The sequence below is a fragment of the Dendropsophus ebraccatus genome, chromosome 6 (assembly GCF_027789765.1).
Source record: "Dendropsophus ebraccatus isolate aDenEbr1 chromosome 6, aDenEbr1.pat, whole genome shotgun sequence".
Classification (NCBI taxonomy): Eukaryota; Metazoa; Chordata; class Amphibia; order Anura; family Hylidae; genus Dendropsophus; species Dendropsophus ebraccatus.
Window position 1 is genome coordinate 27,739,126 of NC_091459.1, and position 21,259 is coordinate 27,760,384.

Sequence of the window (21,259 nt, forward strand, 5' to 3'; positions counted from 1 at the left end):
AATTTCTTAAAAACGACAAATCTGATCGAAACGACAAATCGAAATAGATAGCACACCTCACACCGCCGAGGGCTTCGAAATGCAGTTTGAACGGAGTCTGTGAGCAAAGCGGTTTGGGCTGTATTACGCGCAGAAAAATGGCTAAAAGAAGAAGAAGAGGAAGAAGAAGAAGAATACGGATTACTATATAGTGCTTTTCAAGCACTATAATTAGTGAACAAATGCGGAACTTGAGTGAATGAATGTGGAATTACAGCGAACGATTAGCAAACGATTATCGATAATTTTAGGTTTAGATCAACATAATCAACATAATTTTAGGTCTAAATCAACAATCAACGACACACGAACGATTTTTCGATCGATTGGATTTCCAGCAAGGCTCCCTGGTTATTTGCAAGGTTCAGCAAAGCTGCTTGTTCATGCACCTTGCTGGAACCCTTCCAGGTATACCAAGAACATTTATTTTTTTTTATTTTTTTAAGGTTTGTTTCCCTGTAAGAGGCAGATGAACATTTTGCCCAACAGCTAATAGCGCATTCTTGATACCCTACTGCTTGTGTATTCTTGAAAAACCATTTGCTTATTTTAGGCACGGGAAAGTGTCTCCAGAGTACAAATCACCTCATTATAAACAAACTGTTGAATCTGTTGGGAGAATAAAAAAAAAAAAAAACTATTTGTTCTCCATGGTATGAGAAAATGACACTTATAGCAGAACCGTCCAGCAGGGATGGTGGTTACGGAGCTCCTAACCAGCTAGTGTAACAAATTAAACATTTCACATGCATGACTCCAGTGAAACCTCTTTGAGAGGCAAAACTGCATTAAAGTGGTCTTCTAGGGGGGGTGGTCTTCTTGTAGCTTACTGTTAATCATCAGATTCTGGTATAGGAGGGCTAGTCAGCTTGAAGCAGGCCACTTTTCACTAGAGAATCAGACTATTTTTCTATCTTCTCTAAGCACGAAGAGATATATGAACGCGTCTCCTTGACCTAACAGCTATCTCTAACAGGGTCAAGAGCCTGAAATGTGAATTACAGCTGACAGATTCTATTTAAACTTAATGTCCAGCATTTTTTCCTCTAAATCCTAGTGTGGGGGTATCAGGTCATTATCAAAATACACAAAAGGGGAGAGATAGTAGGCCTCATCACAGGTGAAGACAACAGGGAGTAATGGTGCGTTTACACAGATTTATCTGACAGATTTTGGAAGCCAAAGCCAGGAATAGATTTGAGAAAAGGAGAAATCTCAGTCTTTCCTTATGACCTGTTCCCTGTTTATAGTCTGTTCCTGGTTTTGGTTTGAAAAATCTGCCAGATAAATCTCTGTGTAAATGCACCATAAAGAGAGGTGAACAGGGATTTTGTTGATTGGTGCCAGCGGAACAACCTGAGGATTTAGGCTGGGTTCGCACTACGTATATTTCAGTCAGTATTGTGGTCCTCATATTGCAACCAAAACCAGGAGTGGATTGTAAACACAGAAAGGCTCTGTTCACACAATGTTGAAATTGAGTGGATGGCCGCCATATAACAGTAAATAACGGCCATTATTTCAATATAACAGCCGTTGTTTTAAAATACCAGCAAATATTTGCTATTAAATGGCGGCCATCCACTCAATTACAACATTGTGTGAACAGATCCTTTCTGTGTATTCAATCCACTCCTGGTTTTGGTTGAAATATGAGGACCACAATACTGACTGAAATATACGTAGTGTGAACCCAGCCTCATGCTGGAAAGACCAAGGAGATGGTGGTGGATTTCGGCAAACGCAAATTTCCTCCAAGTCCAGTGGACGGACATTGAGACCGTGAACACATATAAATATCTGGGTGTGGTCCTCAATAATAAGCTGGAGTGGGCTGATCAAATGGACACAGTGTACAAAAAGGGCCACAGCAGGCTCTACCTGCTCAGGAGGCTGAGGGCCTTTGGAGTGCAGGGGGCACTTCTTAGGACCTTCTTTAACTCTGTAGTGGCATCAGCCATCTTCTTCAGAGTGGCCTGCTGGGGGAGTGGCATATCAACAAGCGATAGGAACAAACTGGTCAAGCTCTGTCCTTGGAAGCCCCCTGGAACCAGTGCAGGTGAATGACTCCCATCCTATGCACGAGACCGTGATAGCACTGGTCAGTATTATCAGTGACCGTTTAATTCACCCAAAGTGCAAGAAGGAGCGATATCGAAAGTCCTTCCTTCCTGCAGCGGTTAGGCTGTACAACCAACACCGACCTATGCAGAGATCACTCCATAAAAAAAACTAAAATAGTCTAATGTTTTTCTTGTATCTTTTTGACCTTTTCTTCTCTTTGTCTACTTTAATCGTAATGCCTTTACTTTACCCTTTAGCTTTTTGTATGTGTAATATCTATGCTGCTGTAACACACTGAATTTCCCCATAGTGGGACTATTAAAGGATTACCTTATCTTTAATAAATCTGGGCCAAATTCTCCTAGCTCTGTGTCAATGTGCTTCACTTGGGCACCTAGCTAATCTACCATGGTATGGAGGTGGTTAATCATTAAAATAATGTCCATTTGGAACGATCGCTGAAGCGCTACCAGCACGTTTTATATAGAGGCCTTTGTGAGTATTACTGAAGAGCTGGAGAGGCAATAAAGCGTCTCTCAAAAGAAGCAGTGTCACCATTTGAGCCCCAGATGTGTTCTCCAACAATTGTGGAGGACGGCCGGTGTTGCTTCTGTTTTCTTTAGCTCTTTTCTACAGAGTGTGTGGGTAATGGTGCAGTCGAGTTTGTAAAGGTGTCCGTCTGTTTATGTGCCCGTATGTTTTTTAAGCTATGCAGTTATGTGCCGTCTGATGTGGGCTCATCTGTGAGACAGTGGATGGCTGGGTCTAAGGAGGATCTCCTGTATTGAAGCAACGGGAGTCAGCCGCGGGATCTGGATTGGCAGGCTGTGTAAGCAGTGATGCAAGAGGCTGGCCTACTTCTGCGCCATCTTGATTTATCGCTTTGCTCTACTGTTTTTCTTTCATGGCATGATAAGGAATGGTGTAAATCAAGAGTGAGCCCAATTCCCCACAAATCTTTATTTACAGACAAGGTGACTACAGTTTATTTAAAGGGAACCAATCACGCCAAAAACGTCCCTAACACTAAGAAAAGGTGCTGGTAAATCACCCAGCACGCTTCCTAAACATACCCTTGTAGCCTCTGTTCCGTGTATATAATCCACAACCTTACTTTTATAATCTCCCGCGCTGTGTGTAAATCCTGGGCAAGTAGTCATCTGGGCCGGTCACGATCCTGGGCGGGTTTTCTCGCTGTAATTATGCCCCTCTGTATTGCTGCTGTACTGCACCAGCGCGGCGTAGTACAGCAGCATCTTCTCCCGCTGTACTGCGCATGCTCGGTGTAGTAATGCCGCCCCGGGTGACATCACAGGAGAAGAGCGCTTTCAATCATGCCCAGAGGGGCGTGATTACAGCCCTGAAATCCGCCCAGGAACGTGACTACATTGAGGAGCCAAACGCAGAGATGACTACTTGTCCAGAATTCACAGCGTGGGAGATTATAAAAGTAAAGTTGCGGATTACATACAGATGGGACGCAGGCTGCAAGGGTATGTTTGGGAAGCGTGCTGGATGATGTACCGGCACGTTTCCTTAGTGTTAGGGCCGTTTTTGGCGTGATTGGTTCCCTTTAAAGGCATATGTGACTGCAGACATCTTTGAATGATATTTAAGAAAAAAATAGTAGGTTAATGTATAGACCTGCAGAGACCTACAGTTTTTTCCAAGGTGTAGGGGCTAGAATTAAACATTTAAAAATTGAAAATGCCACTTATATAACATAATCCTTAGCTGTTCCTATTGATGAGTTGTACAGATTATGCAGTTGTCTGCAGATAGTTTAGAAGCTGTGTGTGTGTGTGTGTGTGTGTGTGTGTGTGTGTGTGTGTGTGTGTGTGTGTGTGTGTGTGTGTGTGTGTGTGTGTGTAAACCTGCTTTATCGACTCAGACTCTTTGGTGAAAAGAAAAATGCTTTGCTGGCCTTGAGAAACACGTGAAGCAGGAAGAGGTATGGCTACAGGTCAAATGACATCAAGTAGCTAAAGAATGTATTTAGAAAGCAGCATTATATTTCTGCTGTTATATTACCGCTATAAATTGGATTTGTTGTGTATCCTGTTCCAGTGTGAAGAGTTCAAGGTTTATGGGAAAAATAAAGAAAAGTAGAAATTAGTTACATCGGCGGTTCATGAACTCTATGGCATCTGGCATTCTACTGAAGATACAGAACCACAAATAAGGTGCTGGCACTAGAGTTAGTTAATGGTTTAAAGCTTAAAGGGGTAGTGCGGCGGTAAAAAAATATTCACAGAATAACACACATTACAAAGTTATACAACTTTGTAATGTATGTTATGTCTGTGAATGGCCCCCTTCCCGTGTCCCACCACCCCCGCCCGTGTACCCGGAAGTGTAGTGCATTATACATTACCTGACCCGTGTCGCGCCCGTCCGCCATCCTGTGCCAAACGTCATCTTCGGCCTGCCGTCCCGAACACCTCCGATCTTCCAGGGTGCCGGCCGCCCTCTGCCGCGTCATCAGCTGCTCAGCCGCGATTGGCTGAGCATAACTGTGCTCGGCCAATCGCGGCGGTAAAATGGGACATGGCATGGTTCAACCCCTATCCCCAAAGCGTTACACTGTGTGACCGGATATCCACGACAACAGTGGCAATGGAGGAGTGAACACTAACTATAGGTTTTTCTACTATATAGCACCCGCCTGCGCGCGCGCACGCACACACACACACACAAAAAAACACACAAACACACACACAACAGATTCAGACAAAACAGCAGCTGAACAGCACATGTCCAACTCCCGTTTTGACTAAGATTGACTGTACAACATGAAAATCAAAAATCAATGTTAATAATTGATAAGTTTATTCGCATTTGAAAACACCCATGTGATAAAGACCCAACAATATATTCAAAATTAAAATATTTAAAATTAAAAATAAAATTAAAAATTTGGGGTTCTAGATGCATTTCAAATAATTATTGGCCATGGTGAGTCTAAGCCTGTATAACATTAACAGAGTGTAAGATGGAGGATGCTTGGGTTGAGCTTACAGTCTTTTCAGATTTTGGCAGTCTGGATAAAATGTCTTGTTAGGTAGTGTTCACTACCTCTGAGTACTTAATGTCTGCAGTTCTATTCTTCCACTAAATTATAGGGAAGTCTGACCGAGTCCTCACATACAGAGGAGACTGTTCAGGTCAAAAGAAAGATATTACATAAAAAGGACTATATCCCCAGCATACCAGACATTGCTACTAGAAAGTTGTGTGCAGCAAATTATTAGAAGCAGCTAAAGAATAGAAAGGTATTTCCTATTTTAGATTCTTTTTCCAATGGTTAACAGGGACAACCTTAACATGCATAACAAAGAATACTGACAGTTATAAGTACAGGGAGCAAGGGGATGGGGTAAGGATAGATTGTTCTCTATGGTCAATGCAGCTCTATCTATCCACTCCAATATGTTTATTACAGGCTTGTTCTAGATCATTTCCCAACAACTGTTGTATTGACACTTTAAAAAAAAAAAAAATATGTGGAAAAGAAAAAGTTACCACTCATCAAAATTTTGCTTTTCGAGTGTCATCGACTGATCCCTCTGATGGTGGGTTGGGGCTACCATGAATCAGTACCACCTCTATTACCCACAGGATCAGCGACCAATTGATTTCAACTTTTATTATGGGATATACAGTGGTGCCTTGGATTACGAGCATAATTTGTTACGGGGCTGTGCTTGTAATCCAAATCCACTCTTTGGAGTAAGTTTTCCCATAAGGAATCATTAAAATGCAGACAATTTTTTTCACACCCCAAAAATAACGATTTTTTTTAAAATTCTGAATAACATGTAAAACAAACATTTAGAAAGCTGGATAGGTCATATTATAAGTTACTGTACTGTATAGCAGTCAGCATGTGGAGTATAATGTATAGTAAGAGCATAAGAATAAAAAAAACAGCAGCAGTTTGTAGATACAGGATGGAGGTGCAGATCCCCATAATGTAGTAGCGTAGTACAACAGGCTAGAATATAGAAGCAGGGCTGCTGTCACAGGTCTGTGTGGTCACATAACAGCAATGGGGAAGGGGGTGTGTTCATCATGGACCAATTAGGAAGTAAGAACCACAGAGCTGTGCAGGAGGACAGTGACAGAAACTTTTCTATACAGTATTGTGAATGGCTGAGTGTAAGTGCAGGCACATTATAGCAGCAGTATGTATAGCTGAGTGTAAGTGCAGGCCAATTATAGCAGGAATAGAGAGGATGGGAAACACAAGGGCTGACGGAGACTGCAGGGAGCATGAAGGAATGAGCAGGGCATATGTGGGCACATACATGCAGCACTCTCTGTCCAAGGAGAGAGGGGTTAAAGCTATGAAGAGATTACCTCCACAGTCCTGTCCCCTGATGCTTTGGAAGGTAAGGGAGACGTCCTGGGTCAGAGTACAGTGATGTAGACCACAGTCTGCAGATCATGCCCTTCCCTGACATTCCTTCCTCCCATCCAGTATTGGGAGCTCTTAAACCAAGCTACAAAGCTCTTCTTGCAAAACGCATATATATTGCATATATAATATATATATATATATATATATATATAATTTTTTTTATTAAAGTATTGGAACCCCCCCCCCAAATTATACACATCACCAATATACGGGAAATGCTTATAAAGTACTTTTTTCCCTGTACTTACTACTGCATCAAGGCCTCCCTTCCTGAATAAAATGGTGATGTAATTGACATAAAAGTAAGTTTTACCCAAAATGCCGTTTACAAGGTGTACTGGATTCTGTAAGTATGTATGACAAGAGTGAATCTACCCTAAAGATACATAAGCTTGTGGAGTGCCAAAGAGTTTGTTCCTTTGTCCAGAAGCCTCCATGGCCTGAGAGAGAACTTACAAAACGTTTCCAACTAGTATCGCATGCCCTACTGTCAAGGTTGTCACTGATATGTTGCAGCCAAGCACAAAAAAAGGCTCCCTGGACTTGGCACACTAAAGTACTGGAGTAAACTGTGAAACCACAGAAACAGATTCTGTCAGGCAGGGAAAGTAGACACTGCCTAGGAAAAAGGAAAACTCAGTTTCCCCCCCCCCCCTCTAGTAAGTATTGACATGCCAAAACAAGGTTTAGGGTAAGTATACCTAGGATGGATTTGCTAACTTCCAGATAACATCCGCATGCATACACAACGTTTGCATAGTACGACTTTTTTTTTAATCTGCACCACACCAAGTTCTAGAGTGGAATGTGCATGGATTTGTTAGCATTATTTTTCTTGGATATAAAGTGGACAGGAAAAAAAGAGCAGTATATCTACAATAAATGTACCTTTGCAGAATTTGAGGTAGATCACCCATGTGTCCGCAGCAAACTGTACCCACCAGCGAGAATTTATGTTAACTATTAGGGTATGTGCACACTAAGGAAATGATGCGGATAACTTGCCATGGACTCCATCGCTCCCCCCCCCCCCCCTCGGCCCTCCCGCTTAAATTTCTGCAGTCCCATAGGCTCCATTCCATGGTCAGGCATATTGCGCTGTCCACCCAAAAATAGACTGTATTGCTGCTGCTCAATTATTTTTGTGAAAAACAAGAAAAATGACTTAAAATTATTCACAGAATAACACACATTACAAAGTTATAAAAACTTTGTAATGTATGTTATGTCTGTCCCACCACCCCCGCCAGTGTACCCGGAAGTGTGTGGTGCATTATACATTACCTGATCCGTGTCGAGGGCCGTCCGCCATTTTGTGCCAAACGTCATCTTCGGACGGCCGGCCGAATCCCTGCCGCCGTCCCCCCTCCGCCGCGTCACAACTGTGCTCAGCCGCGATTGGCTGTGCACAGTTATGCTCAGCCAATCGCGGCTGAGCAGCTGATGACGCGGCCGCGTCATCAGCCGTGATTGGCTGAGCACAGTTGTAACGCAGCGGAGGGGGGGCGGCGGCAGGGATTCGGCCGTCCGTTCAAAGATGACGTTTGGCACAAAATGGCGGACGGCCCTCGACATGGATCAGGTAATGTATAATGCACCACACACTTCCGGGTACACGGGCGGGGGTGGTGGGACACGGGAAGGGGGCGATTCAGACATAACATACATTACAAAGTTGTATAACTTTGTAATGTGTGTTATTCTGTGAATAATTTTTTAGCCCCACACTACCCCTTTAAAAAGTATCTAACCTAAAGACCACGCCCCCATAGGGCGGAAAAAAACTCAAAAAACGCACAGCCAGCATAAACTGCTAAATAGCTCGAACTGCTTCATAAATAATGTTAAAAATGTTACGGCCTGTACAGAAACCCAATATATGCAAGAATAATGGCACAAAAACAATGATCCATGTGCCCCTACATGTTTTTCTGCACATTAGGTATGATTACCTCTGCAGATCCCAACAGAAGCGGTATTGTATTTTACACCTGCTTTGTTGGTGTTCCCTATGGTATATGTCCTATCTACACGGTGGTCACATGAGGCTGTATTATCTACTATTCTACCATTTTCTGCATGTGTTAACCATTTTAGACATGTATTTTTTTTATTTTTTGCATATTTCTAATTAAATCGATAAAGCAAACTAAAAATCACAACTGGAAACTCACACTACAAAAAAAGTCTACGTGTAGCCCGTGTCTACGAGTAGAAATGACAATTATTAAGTAAAACATCTGTCATTTCACACTCCAGTACTTCGCATAACCTAGATAATTGCAAGGATTTTCATGAGACACCTGTGCAGTCAACAAAGAAGCAGGTGCAGGGGACACAGCTTTTTCACAAACTAAAACGCCAGCAAAAAAATAAAAGTAATTGAAATCCCTGGATAATTTTTGCATTTAAACAAATCTGATTGCAAAGTAGACCAACTTGATTAATATATGAAATTATATACATCCATGTTACAGGCTTCTAAAATAATAGCAAGTACAGTAAATGATTACACCGAATGGTATATACCAGAAATATTTTCTGTCTGTCTCCAGTTAGACTGTGATGGAATTCAACTATAATAAGGACACATATAGGAAACAAATTCCTTTATTTTGTCAATCTACCACGTTTATCACGTTTCTAAAAATAAGACCTACCCCAAAAATAAGACCTAGTTTCATGTTGAGGGCTTTTTGGAGTATGTTTGAAATATCAGCCCTACTCCCAAAATAAGCCCTAGGTACAGTCAGTGGACCAGATCCCTTTGACACTATCAAGATAAATGCTTAGATTCCTTTACAGTGGACTTACCAACCACATCTGCTGGGAGCATCTACTACTTTTTCAGTAAACGTAACTGTCATTAAATGTCATTTTTCAGAAATAAATAAATATGAACAAATCTAAATTGTACAAGCGATTTTAAGAAAGTTTTTCCTTCTGTACTCAAAAAGTTGTTTTGCAGCCTCCCCCCTCACTTCAGAAGAAACTTTTTTTTTTGTGTCCATTATGGTCTATGGAGAGGGGAGGGGGTCAAGGGGGGTGAGTGAGCATGGAGAGGAGGAAAGGCAGCCCTGCCGAGCATATCATCCTGCAAACTGCAAGCACTGACATTTCTGACCTGTGAATCCAGTGTTTTATGTGCCCAGACAGTCTGCAAACTGTACATCTGCTTGTCTGTTCTTCCTGCTGACTCATTCCCCTTGACCCCTCCCCCTCCATAGGTTATAATGGACTCAACAAAACCATCTTTACTTTGCTCCTCTGTGATCATAGAAGGGGGGGGGGATGCTGAAAACCAGTACAGAAAGAGGCCTTTTTGCCTAATAAAACCTATTACAGAGTTTCTTAAAAATCCTTGTACTATGTAATATTTTAAATGACAGTTACAAGTGCACATTTCTGTAGGTACTGTAAAATTTACAATATTTAAAAATGTTGTTTCGTATGGACAAAATATATTCACAAACTGTCATTTTCTGATACTTGGCCCAGATTTCAAATAAATGGTGCTCAAGTGTTTTCTTTAATTCTGTGCATTATTTAGTAATGCTACTAATTCTATAAAAAAAAAAAAATGTAAACAGTTAGGTAGACATAAGAAGTGCCTACACAATACAATATTTACTGCTGCATGCTACAGAGTCAATTTCTTTGGCGCAATTTGCATTAAAATGTCAGCTTTTTAGAAAGGAAAAAAATTCAGCTTCAAAATATAATTGGGTCTATGGGACAGGTGGAACTTCAAGCGGAAACCGCTGTGCAGACTCTGCTTGAAATTTCTACCCCAATTCCATAGTGGGCACATATCCTAATAAAGGAGTCCCAAAGCATTACATTCACTGTTACTATGACCCTATGTCCAGATGGGACCTATAAACTGGAACCTCCCTATACACAGATTTCAGCAATATAGACAAGTAAATAACCTCTATCAGCCGGCAGATACTTCACGGAAAAAAAAGAAGACATTTTACATCTAGCCGATAAGAAAAAAACAATGTCTTTACTCGTCCTTATCTATGGTCGGTCTTGCCATTTACTATGATGAAATATGATCATCATTTAGAAGTAATCTGCCATCTTTACCGATCCTGCCTGCTCTTAAGGAGGTTGATATGTATCTTCAGGCAATTGTTCCTTACTGAGGAGACACTGACATCGTTATAAAACCACGACTTGAACTAATTTTCTAGCTTGGCTGTATGACAGCTAGCAACCTAGGAATGGTAAGTTGTCATGTCAACATGAACGGTGAAAAAAAAAAGTAATAGATTTTCGATGATAACTGAGAATTTATAGTCTCGGCTCTTGTTCTCTGTCATACAATTAAAGTTTCTAAACTTTCTTTTTTCCTTTCAGCGGTAGAGCTACTGATCTGTGAAATTAGAAATATTAAAAACGGATTTGTCTGACAAGATCAGACTGCTAATAGTATCAAGTCCTGTGTAAGACAGCTTCTAATTGCAGACTTCTTGGTTTTCTCGATGAATGGAGATGTTGTTTAACTACCCTACTGAGTACCTGAACTGTGCTCGAGCAGGTGGAAGGGACATTACTGTTTTGCCTGAGAACAGCTCAGGAGGCGGCAGGGAGATCCGTGAATAGCAGCTGCTTCCCTCAGCAATAGTGGAACCAGTATTAACACCAACCCCTTAAAGCAAATATACCAGCAGTACATTTGCTTTAGGATTTTCAAAAAGATAGAACGACACCAGTGCCAAGTGCCTTTTGTTGAACCACGGCCCGATTCCCAGGCACCATCCGGAGGTGAAGCACTGGAGGCGGGCCGACCAGCCCCCAGTTGGAGAAAATCCCCGCCCCTCTATGACATGGCTCCATTACAATCAACAGAGCTGGATCATAGAGGGGTAGGGATTTCCTCAATTGATTCACCCCTTCCCGGAAATAGCATGGCGCCGTACGCGGGAAACAGGCCGCGATTCAAAAAGAAAATGGTACATTCACTTTAACCTGTGGGGCATGCTAACTAGACATGGAAAAACTTTATGTATGATCGTGTTTGCCCAGACTTGAACTTTTAGCATTAGATTATCAGTGGCTGAAGAAGTTGGATGTAGTCCTAGGGAGTCCTGGAATACATGGATACAGCCTATGGTTGTATCCATGTTTTCCAGGCAGCCTAGGGCTACTGGTAATCAAATGCAGATGAACCCGAACATACTTAAAAATCGCTCATCTCTAAAGCTAACCAAACTAACTATGTAGTTTTACCTATGTAAACCACACCCCACAACATGACTGCAGGATGCCAAAACGTTTCCATGGTGGCTTGGGGTCTACCAATGCCCCTACAGATGTGCCATGTACTGGAGCCTATTAGGTTCTGCTAATAAGTTGCCTGTTAGTATAATGCTGACAGGCAAAGAATTAAAAAAAAAATAGTGTTTAGAAAAATCAGACATTCAAAGTCAACACCTTAGTGACTGTAAATATATAGTTACATTGAACTAACCAATTAATTTAATGTTCTGCAGAGTATAACTAGTGAACTAGTTTACACAGCTAAAGTTAATTTAAATAGCATACAGAGCTTAGAAACATTTGGCAGAAGTATTTTCCTACGACTTTATAAATTTGAAGAGAAAATGGGAGCTTATTCAGAGGAGCAATGTGAGCACTTTCACCAGGACATAATGATCTTTGAACCAAGGACAGTATTACAGCGAACATTATGTGAGACTATATTTGGGGTCTGATTTAAGTGATTTGCAGTACAGTCATAAATCCAGGAAATACACTCGTTATAAAGCTGATAAACATGCAAGAATTAAATACTGTGTTGGACAGACCGTTATTCCTATTATTTAAAGATTCTATTACGACAGGGATTGTTCCACAGGACTGGCGCATAGCTAATGTGATACCAATATTCAAGAAGGGGTCAAAGAGTGATCCTGAAAACTACAGGCCTGTAAGTCTAACATCTATAGTAGGTAAAGTATTTGAGGGGTTTGTAAGAGATGCTATACTGGTGTATCTTAATGAAAATATTCTTATGACGCAGCACCAGCATGGATTTATGAGGGATCGGTCCTGTCAGACTAATCTGATCGGCTTCTATGAAGAGGTAAGTTATAGACTGGACCTGGGGGAGGCTGTGGATGTTGTGTATCTGGACTTTTCAAAGGCATTTGATACTGTGCCGCATGAAAGGTTGGTCTACAAAATGAGGATGCTGGGACTCAGGGAAAACGTATGCAAATGGATAAGTAACTGGTGGTCATTGATGGAACATATTCAGATTGGGTTTTAGTTACTAGTGGGGTACCAGAGGGGTCAGTGTTGGGTCCACTTCTTTTTAATATTTTTATTAATGATCTTGTTGAGGGGCTACAGAGTAGAATCTCCATTTTTGCAGATGATACTAAACTGGGTAAAGTAATCAGTACAGAGGAGGATAATATTATATTACAGAGGGATTTGGAGAAGCTAGAGGCTTGGGCAGTGAAATGGCAAATGAAGTTTGATGTGGATAAATGTAAGGTTATGCACTTGGGCCATAGAAATAATAAGTACAGTTATGTGCTAAATAATAAAACACTGGGTAAAACTGGTTCCGAAAAGGACCTGGGGGTATTGGTGGACAGTAAACTAAACTTTAGTGATCAGTGCCAGGCAGCATCTGCCAAGGCTAATAAAATAATGGGATGCATCAAAAGAGGTATAGATGCTAAAGATGAGAACATAGTTTTGCCTCTTTATAAATCACTGGTCAGACCACACATAGAATACTGTGTACAGTTTTGGGCACCGGTATATAAGAAGGACACAGCTCAACTGGAGCGGGTGCAGAGGAGGGCAACAAAGGTCATTAAGGGAATGGCTGGGTTACAGTACCAGGACAGGTTATCAAGCTTGGGGTTATTTACGCTAGAAAAAAGACGTCCTAGGGGCGATCTGATCACAATGTACAAATATATGAATGGACAGTACAGAGATCTTTGTAGTAATCTTTTTACTCCTAGGTCTGTAACCATGACAAGGGGGGCATCCTCTACGTCTAGAGGAAAGAAGATTTTATCATCAGCATCGACGCGGGTTCTTTACTGTACGAGCGGTAAGACTGTGGAACTCTCTGCCACATGATGTTGTCATGGCCGATTCATTAAATAAGTTCAAGTAAGGCCTGGATGCTTTTCTTGAATAATATAATATTACAAGTTATGGGCATTATATTTCCGTTGATACGTTGATCCGGGGATTAATCTGGTTGCCATTGGAGTCGGGGGGGGGAGTTTTCTCCCTGTGGTGGGGCAATTGTTATCTGCCTCATGAGGGTTTTTACATTCCCTGGATCAACACAGTAGGGTTTCCCTAGGTTGAACCTGATTGACTCTTGTCTTCTTTCAACCTTATTTACTATGTTATTATGTCTTTCTTAACAATTGCATGTTTGTAGTGAAATGTTAACTGTTTCTATGATAAAACATAGACACAAGCCAAAATTTTATGTTACATCTCAAAAAATACAAAACTAGCGTAGGCCATTGTCACAAAAACAAAGTTCAATTAGAAAAGAAATATTGGTGTTTTATATCAAGGTTATAAGTGAGCAGCTGAAATAGAACAGTTAGAATTCAGGAACAAAAACTGTGTTACAAAGTGTAATTATTGAGTTAAAAGCTTCTGGTAATACCCGCTGTGTTACAGTTTTTAAATTGGGCAGTATGGCACTTACTAGCAAACAACCCTCTTAGATTCACTTAAAAAAATTAACTGGTCCCATAAAAAGAAAAAAAAACATATATGTTGGAAGGTTTTATGAAAATTTGTAAATTTGCTGCTAAACATCTAAGTCCTCTCATGTCCTACAAAAAATGAAAAGGATTATTTTTAAATATCTTTAACATAAAGTATAGATATTGTAAATGTGAATTCTTAACTTTTTTATGTGATCTGATTCTTTCTTACAAGCAGAAAATTTAAAACTTTACGAAAACGCACATTTTTCCAAATCTTCGCAAATAATCACTTAACCCTCTCACGACCATGGGTCATTGACACCCTCAATGCCAAGGTAATTTTTTTAACTTCAGCTTAGGGGATCATAATGATTCCATTAACTGAAGTCCCTAGGCCTGCCCCCTCTCCTCTGTCCCCTACCACTGTTAGAAGCCTGTAACAGCAGCTGGGGAGAGAGAAGAGGGGGCAAAGCTCACGGCAGCGCACCAGTCTTCCCTCCCTCCCTTCCCGGCCAGCATTCGTAGCCAGAACACTAGAAGCCTGAAGGTTCCGGTGTCCATGGCTACCAGATCACATCGCAGAGCCCCGATTGTAATCAGACAATAATTCTCCCTTTCATGCAGACCGCAGTATCTATAGGGTTAACTGTCAGCACCGGAGCGCGGTTCCGATGCTGACAGTTGCGGCGGATCCATGGCTATCACTGACAGCTGGGACCCACCATGGATGACACAGGCGCAGTGTCCGGGCCTGTCTCCTCCTGCATCATAAATTAACGTCGCTGCAGCATGATGCATAGGCTGCAGCGAAGTTAATTTACAATGTAGCAGCAGGAAGGGGCTAATATAATTGACCAAAAAAATTCCACTAACAAAGTACAATACGTCACCAAAAAAAAAAGAAGCTAAAAGAAGCAGTTCAGCATTATTATTATTATTATTATTATTATTATTATTAATTATGCAACCATATGAATATTCCAGGAATTATTTTCTTCAGTTATATTAGATATATTATATATACACATATTTTTGTGTTCTTGATGGGGTAACCCCATCTGATGCTGTGTATACAGCTTCTATCATACAGGTATAATGGATTTGATGTCATTTCAGCCCTCTTGACTGTATACTTTATACTGTATATGAATTAGCTGTCCTTCCAGCCGGCAGAGATGATAACGCCTCTAGCTGATGTTATGCTGTGCTAATGCATCCTGGGACTGATAGCAGAGGAGCAAAGAAGAGGCTACAGTTTGAAATCTGAAAGTCAAGATGGTGGCGATCAGAGGTCACATGACCCAGATGCAGTAATGACATGTGGATGCAGGAAAAGTGGTGGTCAGGGTGCACTATGCAGGCAAACACAGAAAAAAAAACTGTGGGAGTGCTTCTTTCAATCTCAGCAGTGATTATTTAGCATTACCACGCCATACCACAGAAAATATGAACAAGGATTTTTATATTTCTATGCAGTTTATCATATTTGTAGATTGTTGAACTGGGGAGAACATGGTTACAGTAGATAGCAGTTTTGTTTAATGCTAGCTAACTGTAGAAAGATGTCAGCCAAGATGTCGGTGCTTCCATTTTACACATGCAGCTAAGGAGACAATGGTCTGGTCGCTTAACCTTACAGAAGAATATGCAAAATTTAGATATCAGTGTTTGCAGAGTTTCACAGTCCAGTTTTAATCTACATACATGTCTAACTGTAATACAACTGTGTACATACATTTACATATCCTATACATGGAAGGAAAAGAAATTATTGTTTGTTTAGTTCCATTTCTACACGTACCTTTCTTGCTGCATGAATGTCAAAAAATGGCTTATTCCGTACACTAAATGGTTCTTGCGTTTTATCTATATGTCCCGTCTTCATTTTTTCATGCCTGGGAAAAATGATTTCCTTTTCAATGCAAGCCAGACGGATGTTAAAGTCACAGTCTCCAACAGGCTGTCCCTGAAAAATGTCAAAGAGGGCATTTAAAATGCAATCTAAAGGATAAGCAGCATAGAGAAGAAAAACTAGTATTATGTGTAGGCCATGGTTTGCTAGTACTGTAAATTTGGCTCATCCCTATTGGGTCCACCTAAGTGTAGGTGTTTACTATAGGAATTAACTACTTTCCCCTTCATTAATGTCCCATTTCTGAGCATTCTTTATATTACAATTTCCATTATACCTGGACAGCCAACGCTGTACATGGCAATGAAGTTTTGTACTGTTTAAGTGAATGAGTCAATATTGTAGTATCAACAATGCAGTATTGACCAATATATAGAATCAATATTGTAGTATCATGAACTCCTGCTAGTAATTGTAAAGTGACTGTAAGCAGAACAACTAAACGTTGCAGACCCTACCACATGTGCACGAGTGCAGTGTCCTTTCAAACAGCTTACTGGTGGGGTGCCAAGTTTCATATAACCACTGATCTAATATCCTGGAGATAGGCCATTAATTTTAAAAGACAGGGTAGGGGAAAAGTATTTTTTTCTTGGAATACCGCTTTAATGCTATGATGAGACTTTTTGCAGTGCCGCCATACCATTATCTGCCTCTAATGCTATGCCCCATCGGCAACCAGATTCCCAAGGGTGAAACGCATTTGACCTTAGTTGCACGGAATTTATATATAGCCCAGTGCTTTCCTATATACACGTTATAAAGTGAGAACATTACATTAGTCAAGTGTATAAACCTGGTGGGCACAAGATAACTTATTAATGGAGGCAAATGGAACTGAAAATAAACCTCTACACAGCACATGGAATAATACAAGAACATATTGTGAAGGAAATAAAAATGTCAGTGGAAAAAGACATCCAGAAGAATAACCTTATGGCCAATCACTCAACTCAAGTGTGAGGAACAACTGTCGGAGCTGAACATGATACAAGACTACTTTGTCAAATGAGATAAATGGATTAATAACTACATAAGACGTAATTCCCCACCAATCCTGGTTCCTGCAGCACAGTCCCCGACAATGGCTGTCAAAGGCTTTATATGGCTGTTACTAAGGACAGTGGCTCCTGCTGTCGGCCTACTGTTAGCTGTTTGCCTTGCTGGGATTGGTCATTGCTTTCCATGTGTAGCTGCACAGCAGCATTAAGCTATGTTCCTACAACGTTTTTTCTTGTCCGTTTACAATTTTTAAAATGACGGCCGTTATTTTGAGGACGGGCCGCCCGTCAGTGCAATAACAGCTGCGGGTACATAATTCTAGCTTGGGTTACTAATTGCCCTTTGGATGAGTTTTTAAATTGAAAAGTCCATTGAGTTTAAAAGTAAAAACTGAGAAAGGACAGTGTGAACAACAAAAAAATGTCAGCTGTTTGCAAAAGACGTTCAAAAATAATTGACATGATTATTATCGTGACATTCGCGCAAATAACATCCGTCATTTTATACACTGTGTGGATTGGACGTCCGTCATCCCATTGACTCATGATGACATAAAGGTTCTGGTAGCTTATTAAAAAAGAGATTTCAACTACAGCCACTTATATTTGAGTGACTGGCTTCTATTTTTTGATTCGAGTATACCATATTCACCTTTTGATTGTTTTTGTTCTTTGGACTTTTCTTGTGTCTCCACAGCCTTTGTTCCAGGTTTACTCGTTGGCCTGTCACATTTCAGATCCATCTCCTTGTGACAATCACCACTACTCTGATCATGGCTACCGCTGCCAGTCTGTGACTGGATTGGAAATGGTCATAGTACCTTATGGGTGTTAAGGGTGAACAATGGGGATTCCTCACACTCTACATGAAACTCAAAGCCAGCATCAAATAGTGTGTGTATTATGTAAATTTTGGTACATGACTGTAAACGACATGATAAACAGCTGAGAAAACAGCAGTTTTACCTACCACACTAGTGAGCCATACTCTGCAAAGAAGAAACAGACATGGAGAACGCTGGGGAAGAGTCTATCATCAGCTTGTGTGGTGCTGATGGGAGCTGAATTTTAGAGCTATACCATCGAGGACATGTTGCAAATGAATGCAATGTGAAAAAGAGCCAATATTTGCATTTCAAATGCTGACTGGGAACCTTGAAAGGAAATCGACGAGCCCCCCTACAGGCATAGCAGAGTAACATTAAATTAAATTGCCAAACCCAAACAAGATTCATGACCTACTCCTTTCAGCTGCACTTCTACTCGTTTTGATGTGAATACTTGAAAGCTTTGAAGAAATGAGCGGTACTATGAAACTGAAAATGTTTGTATTATTTAAACAGATTACAATTATACGACTTTTTGTTCTTAGTTTGGTTTATTAGAAATAAAAGGCTACTCCAAGGAACTATTAAAAATAAAGCTAACAATGGCTGCTACTAGAGGTTTATTGTGATGAAAACATCCTCGCGTTTAAAGGAGGTGCATGTTTATAATCAGTAAAATTCTCAAAAGCAAAATCAGGGAAGATAAGTTAAAGTGAAGCTGCAATTTACGTTGCAAACTTTTAGGTCAAGGAGACACGTGCTACCTTGAATATATCTGTCTGTGCTTCCATAGGTGTCAAAAAGGCTTTCCCAAGTCCCTAAATTGCTGCAAGCTGGAATACCTCCTTGCTCCCCTTCCCTCCCTGACCCTACTTAAGGCTCAGTTTCAAGCAGAGATAGGGGTGAAAGGCGCAGTGAGGAGACATCCCAGCCTTCAGCAGCAGGAATTTAGGCGCTGGTTGAATTCTAGAGCAGACACCAACTGCTGTGATGATGGTCACTTAACTATTTAAATGCTGCAGAGATGCCACACATCATTAGTGTTATTAGGGGTCAGACTGCGAGAAGCTGATCCAATGTCACAGCAGCCCAAGGCCTTCTGAAGGCCTCCATGGCTGCCAAGATTGATCTGCTTATACAGTCTGCCATAGACACTAGCTGATCACAGATAAGTCAATTTAATGTATTGCAATATCAATGCACTAAATTGATTACACTGAGTGACTACTTATAAAATTCCCCTTGGGGGCATGGAAAGTGTATGAGAAGAATAACTTTTTAAATGTTCTTAAAAGTATTTAAAAATTCAAATATCCCTCTTTTTCAAAATTTTATTTATAATTTTTTTTTTCAGTTCTTATGATTTCTAACAAAGTTATACTTACCTTTATCCGGTCCCCTGAAGGCAGCTGTAAAGTTTTAAGACCAAAGGCAAGAATTTCCGGTCATCTGCACGTTCACTGAGAAAGCAGTCATTTGATTGACAGACGCATTGTGCCATGACACATTGTACTGGCCAGGACTTTCCTGTGAGCGCGCGCGCACGGGGGTGACAGGTCCTCTTTAACACAGAGAGTCCGATGTCCATAGAGAATGACGGAGCATCGGACTCCCCATTCATTCTCTATGAGCAACGGACTCTCTTGTGAGCGTGCGCGCCGGGCTTCGAGCGCTAATATCTCCGTGACCTGACCGGATCAGGAAGCGGGACCCGGCGGGATCAGGTGAGTATAGGGGGCTGTAACGGGGGGTCGGGAGCCTGTCACCCCGGCACGGGGGGTGACAGGTCTCCCTTAAGTCTCTTTTTTCACAAATCTGCCTTCAGGCGACTGGACCCGGATTTCAAGTAAGTATAGCTTTGTTTTACAGCATAATAATTAGAAAGGAGTAAACCCGATCTGCGCTAGTATTCCTCAGGCTGGCCGCTCTTTGCATAGGAAGGATACTGTCCAGGGAACACCTTGAAAATGCCTGGAAAACATGGATACAGCCAGAGCTATTATATTTATTTATTTATTTATATGTATGTATTTTCCTTGTATACAGAAGCTATTTGAAGCTGCATAAAGTGCCTGTGGTTTAAAGTATGACTGCACCACAAGGTGCCTACAACAGAGCAGCAGGGGCTTCCTTTCTTGTGTAAATGGTAGGACACAACATGACTAAGTAATTAAAGGGGTTAAACATGGCCACTTTTCCCCCTACTGTTGTCTCCAGTTCAAGTGTGGTTTGCAATTAAGCTCCTTTTACTTTAATGGAACGGAGTTTCAAAACCCCACCCAAACTGGAGACAACAGTAGGGGGAAAGTAGCCATGTTTTTGTAGCGCTGGATAACCCCTTTAACTGGTGAAAAGGGTGCTGGTAGTCAGACATTGGTGCATGCAAGCCACCAATACATAATAAGAAAGCACTGAAACTAGTAAGTGGGGTAGGTGAAGAGACCCACAGGCTCTAGAGAGGCAAAGAGAAGGATGGGCAGAGGGGGAAACAGGTGAGGGGAAAGAGAGAGGAGATAAGGGGAAGCGAGAGGTGGAGGAACAGGAGAAAAAAGGGACAAAATAAGACAATGGGCAAGGAGTATGGTAGAGAAATGACGAAACGAGGCTAGGGAAGAGAGAAGGAGGGTAGGGAAGGTGGGAAGAGGTGAGTGAGGACCAAACACTGCCTCCTAACAGGTCCCTGGCTGGGCTTGGAGGCTCACAGGAAAAAATGGCAGATGAGGACCACGCCAGGTAGTGTTGTGACTTCATCCAAGGTTGCCAGGCCAACTCGGAAGCTCCTCAAAGCGACAAATCTGGTTGACCTTCCCGATCCAATCAATGAAGGCCGGCAGGGTTGTCCATCTCCATTTCAGAGGGATCAGATCACTTAGCAGCGTCCAACAAATGAGATATCCCATTGTGCTTAGAGGGTTTGTACTGTGGGTAAGGGTTACCTAGTGCACTCTGGTCAAACAAGAGAACCAAAGAGAGGGATGTAATAGAGTTAGAGTTAAATACCACTTCTATCTGCTTCCAGGAACAGATATGGGATAGGGAGCCTGTGTGAGAGTGACACCTGCAACATCTATCCGTAGGGATGAGATTGTAAGCATATAGACATTTAGGTGTCTGGTACCACCTGGCCAATAATATGTAATGGTTCTCTTAAAGCAAGACACACCTATTGGTTTGCATTTCTAACACTACCATATCTAATGAGACATGCCTGTGAAACACTTGAGATTTATCAGGGTCACGTTTTGCACCTGTCACAAACGGTCATCCTCTAAAGCTGAAATTATGAT

The 21,259-nt window shown here is 41.3% G+C and overlaps 1 protein-coding gene across 2 annotated transcripts in view; it reads right to left on the reverse strand.

The window, feature by feature from the left end:
- The window catches only part of RNGTT (RNA guanylyltransferase and 5'-phosphatase), a 267,991-nt gene that overhangs the window by 142,443 nt on the left and 104,289 nt on the right, over positions 1–21,259 (reverse strand). For both annotated transcript variants that reach the window (XM_069973561.1, XM_069973562.1), the window contains exon 11: positions 16,034–16,198. In XM_069973561.1, the coding sequence (XP_069829662.1) occupies positions 16,034–16,198 (165 nt within the window). The remainder of the gene's footprint in view (positions 1–16,033; positions 16,199–21,259) is intronic.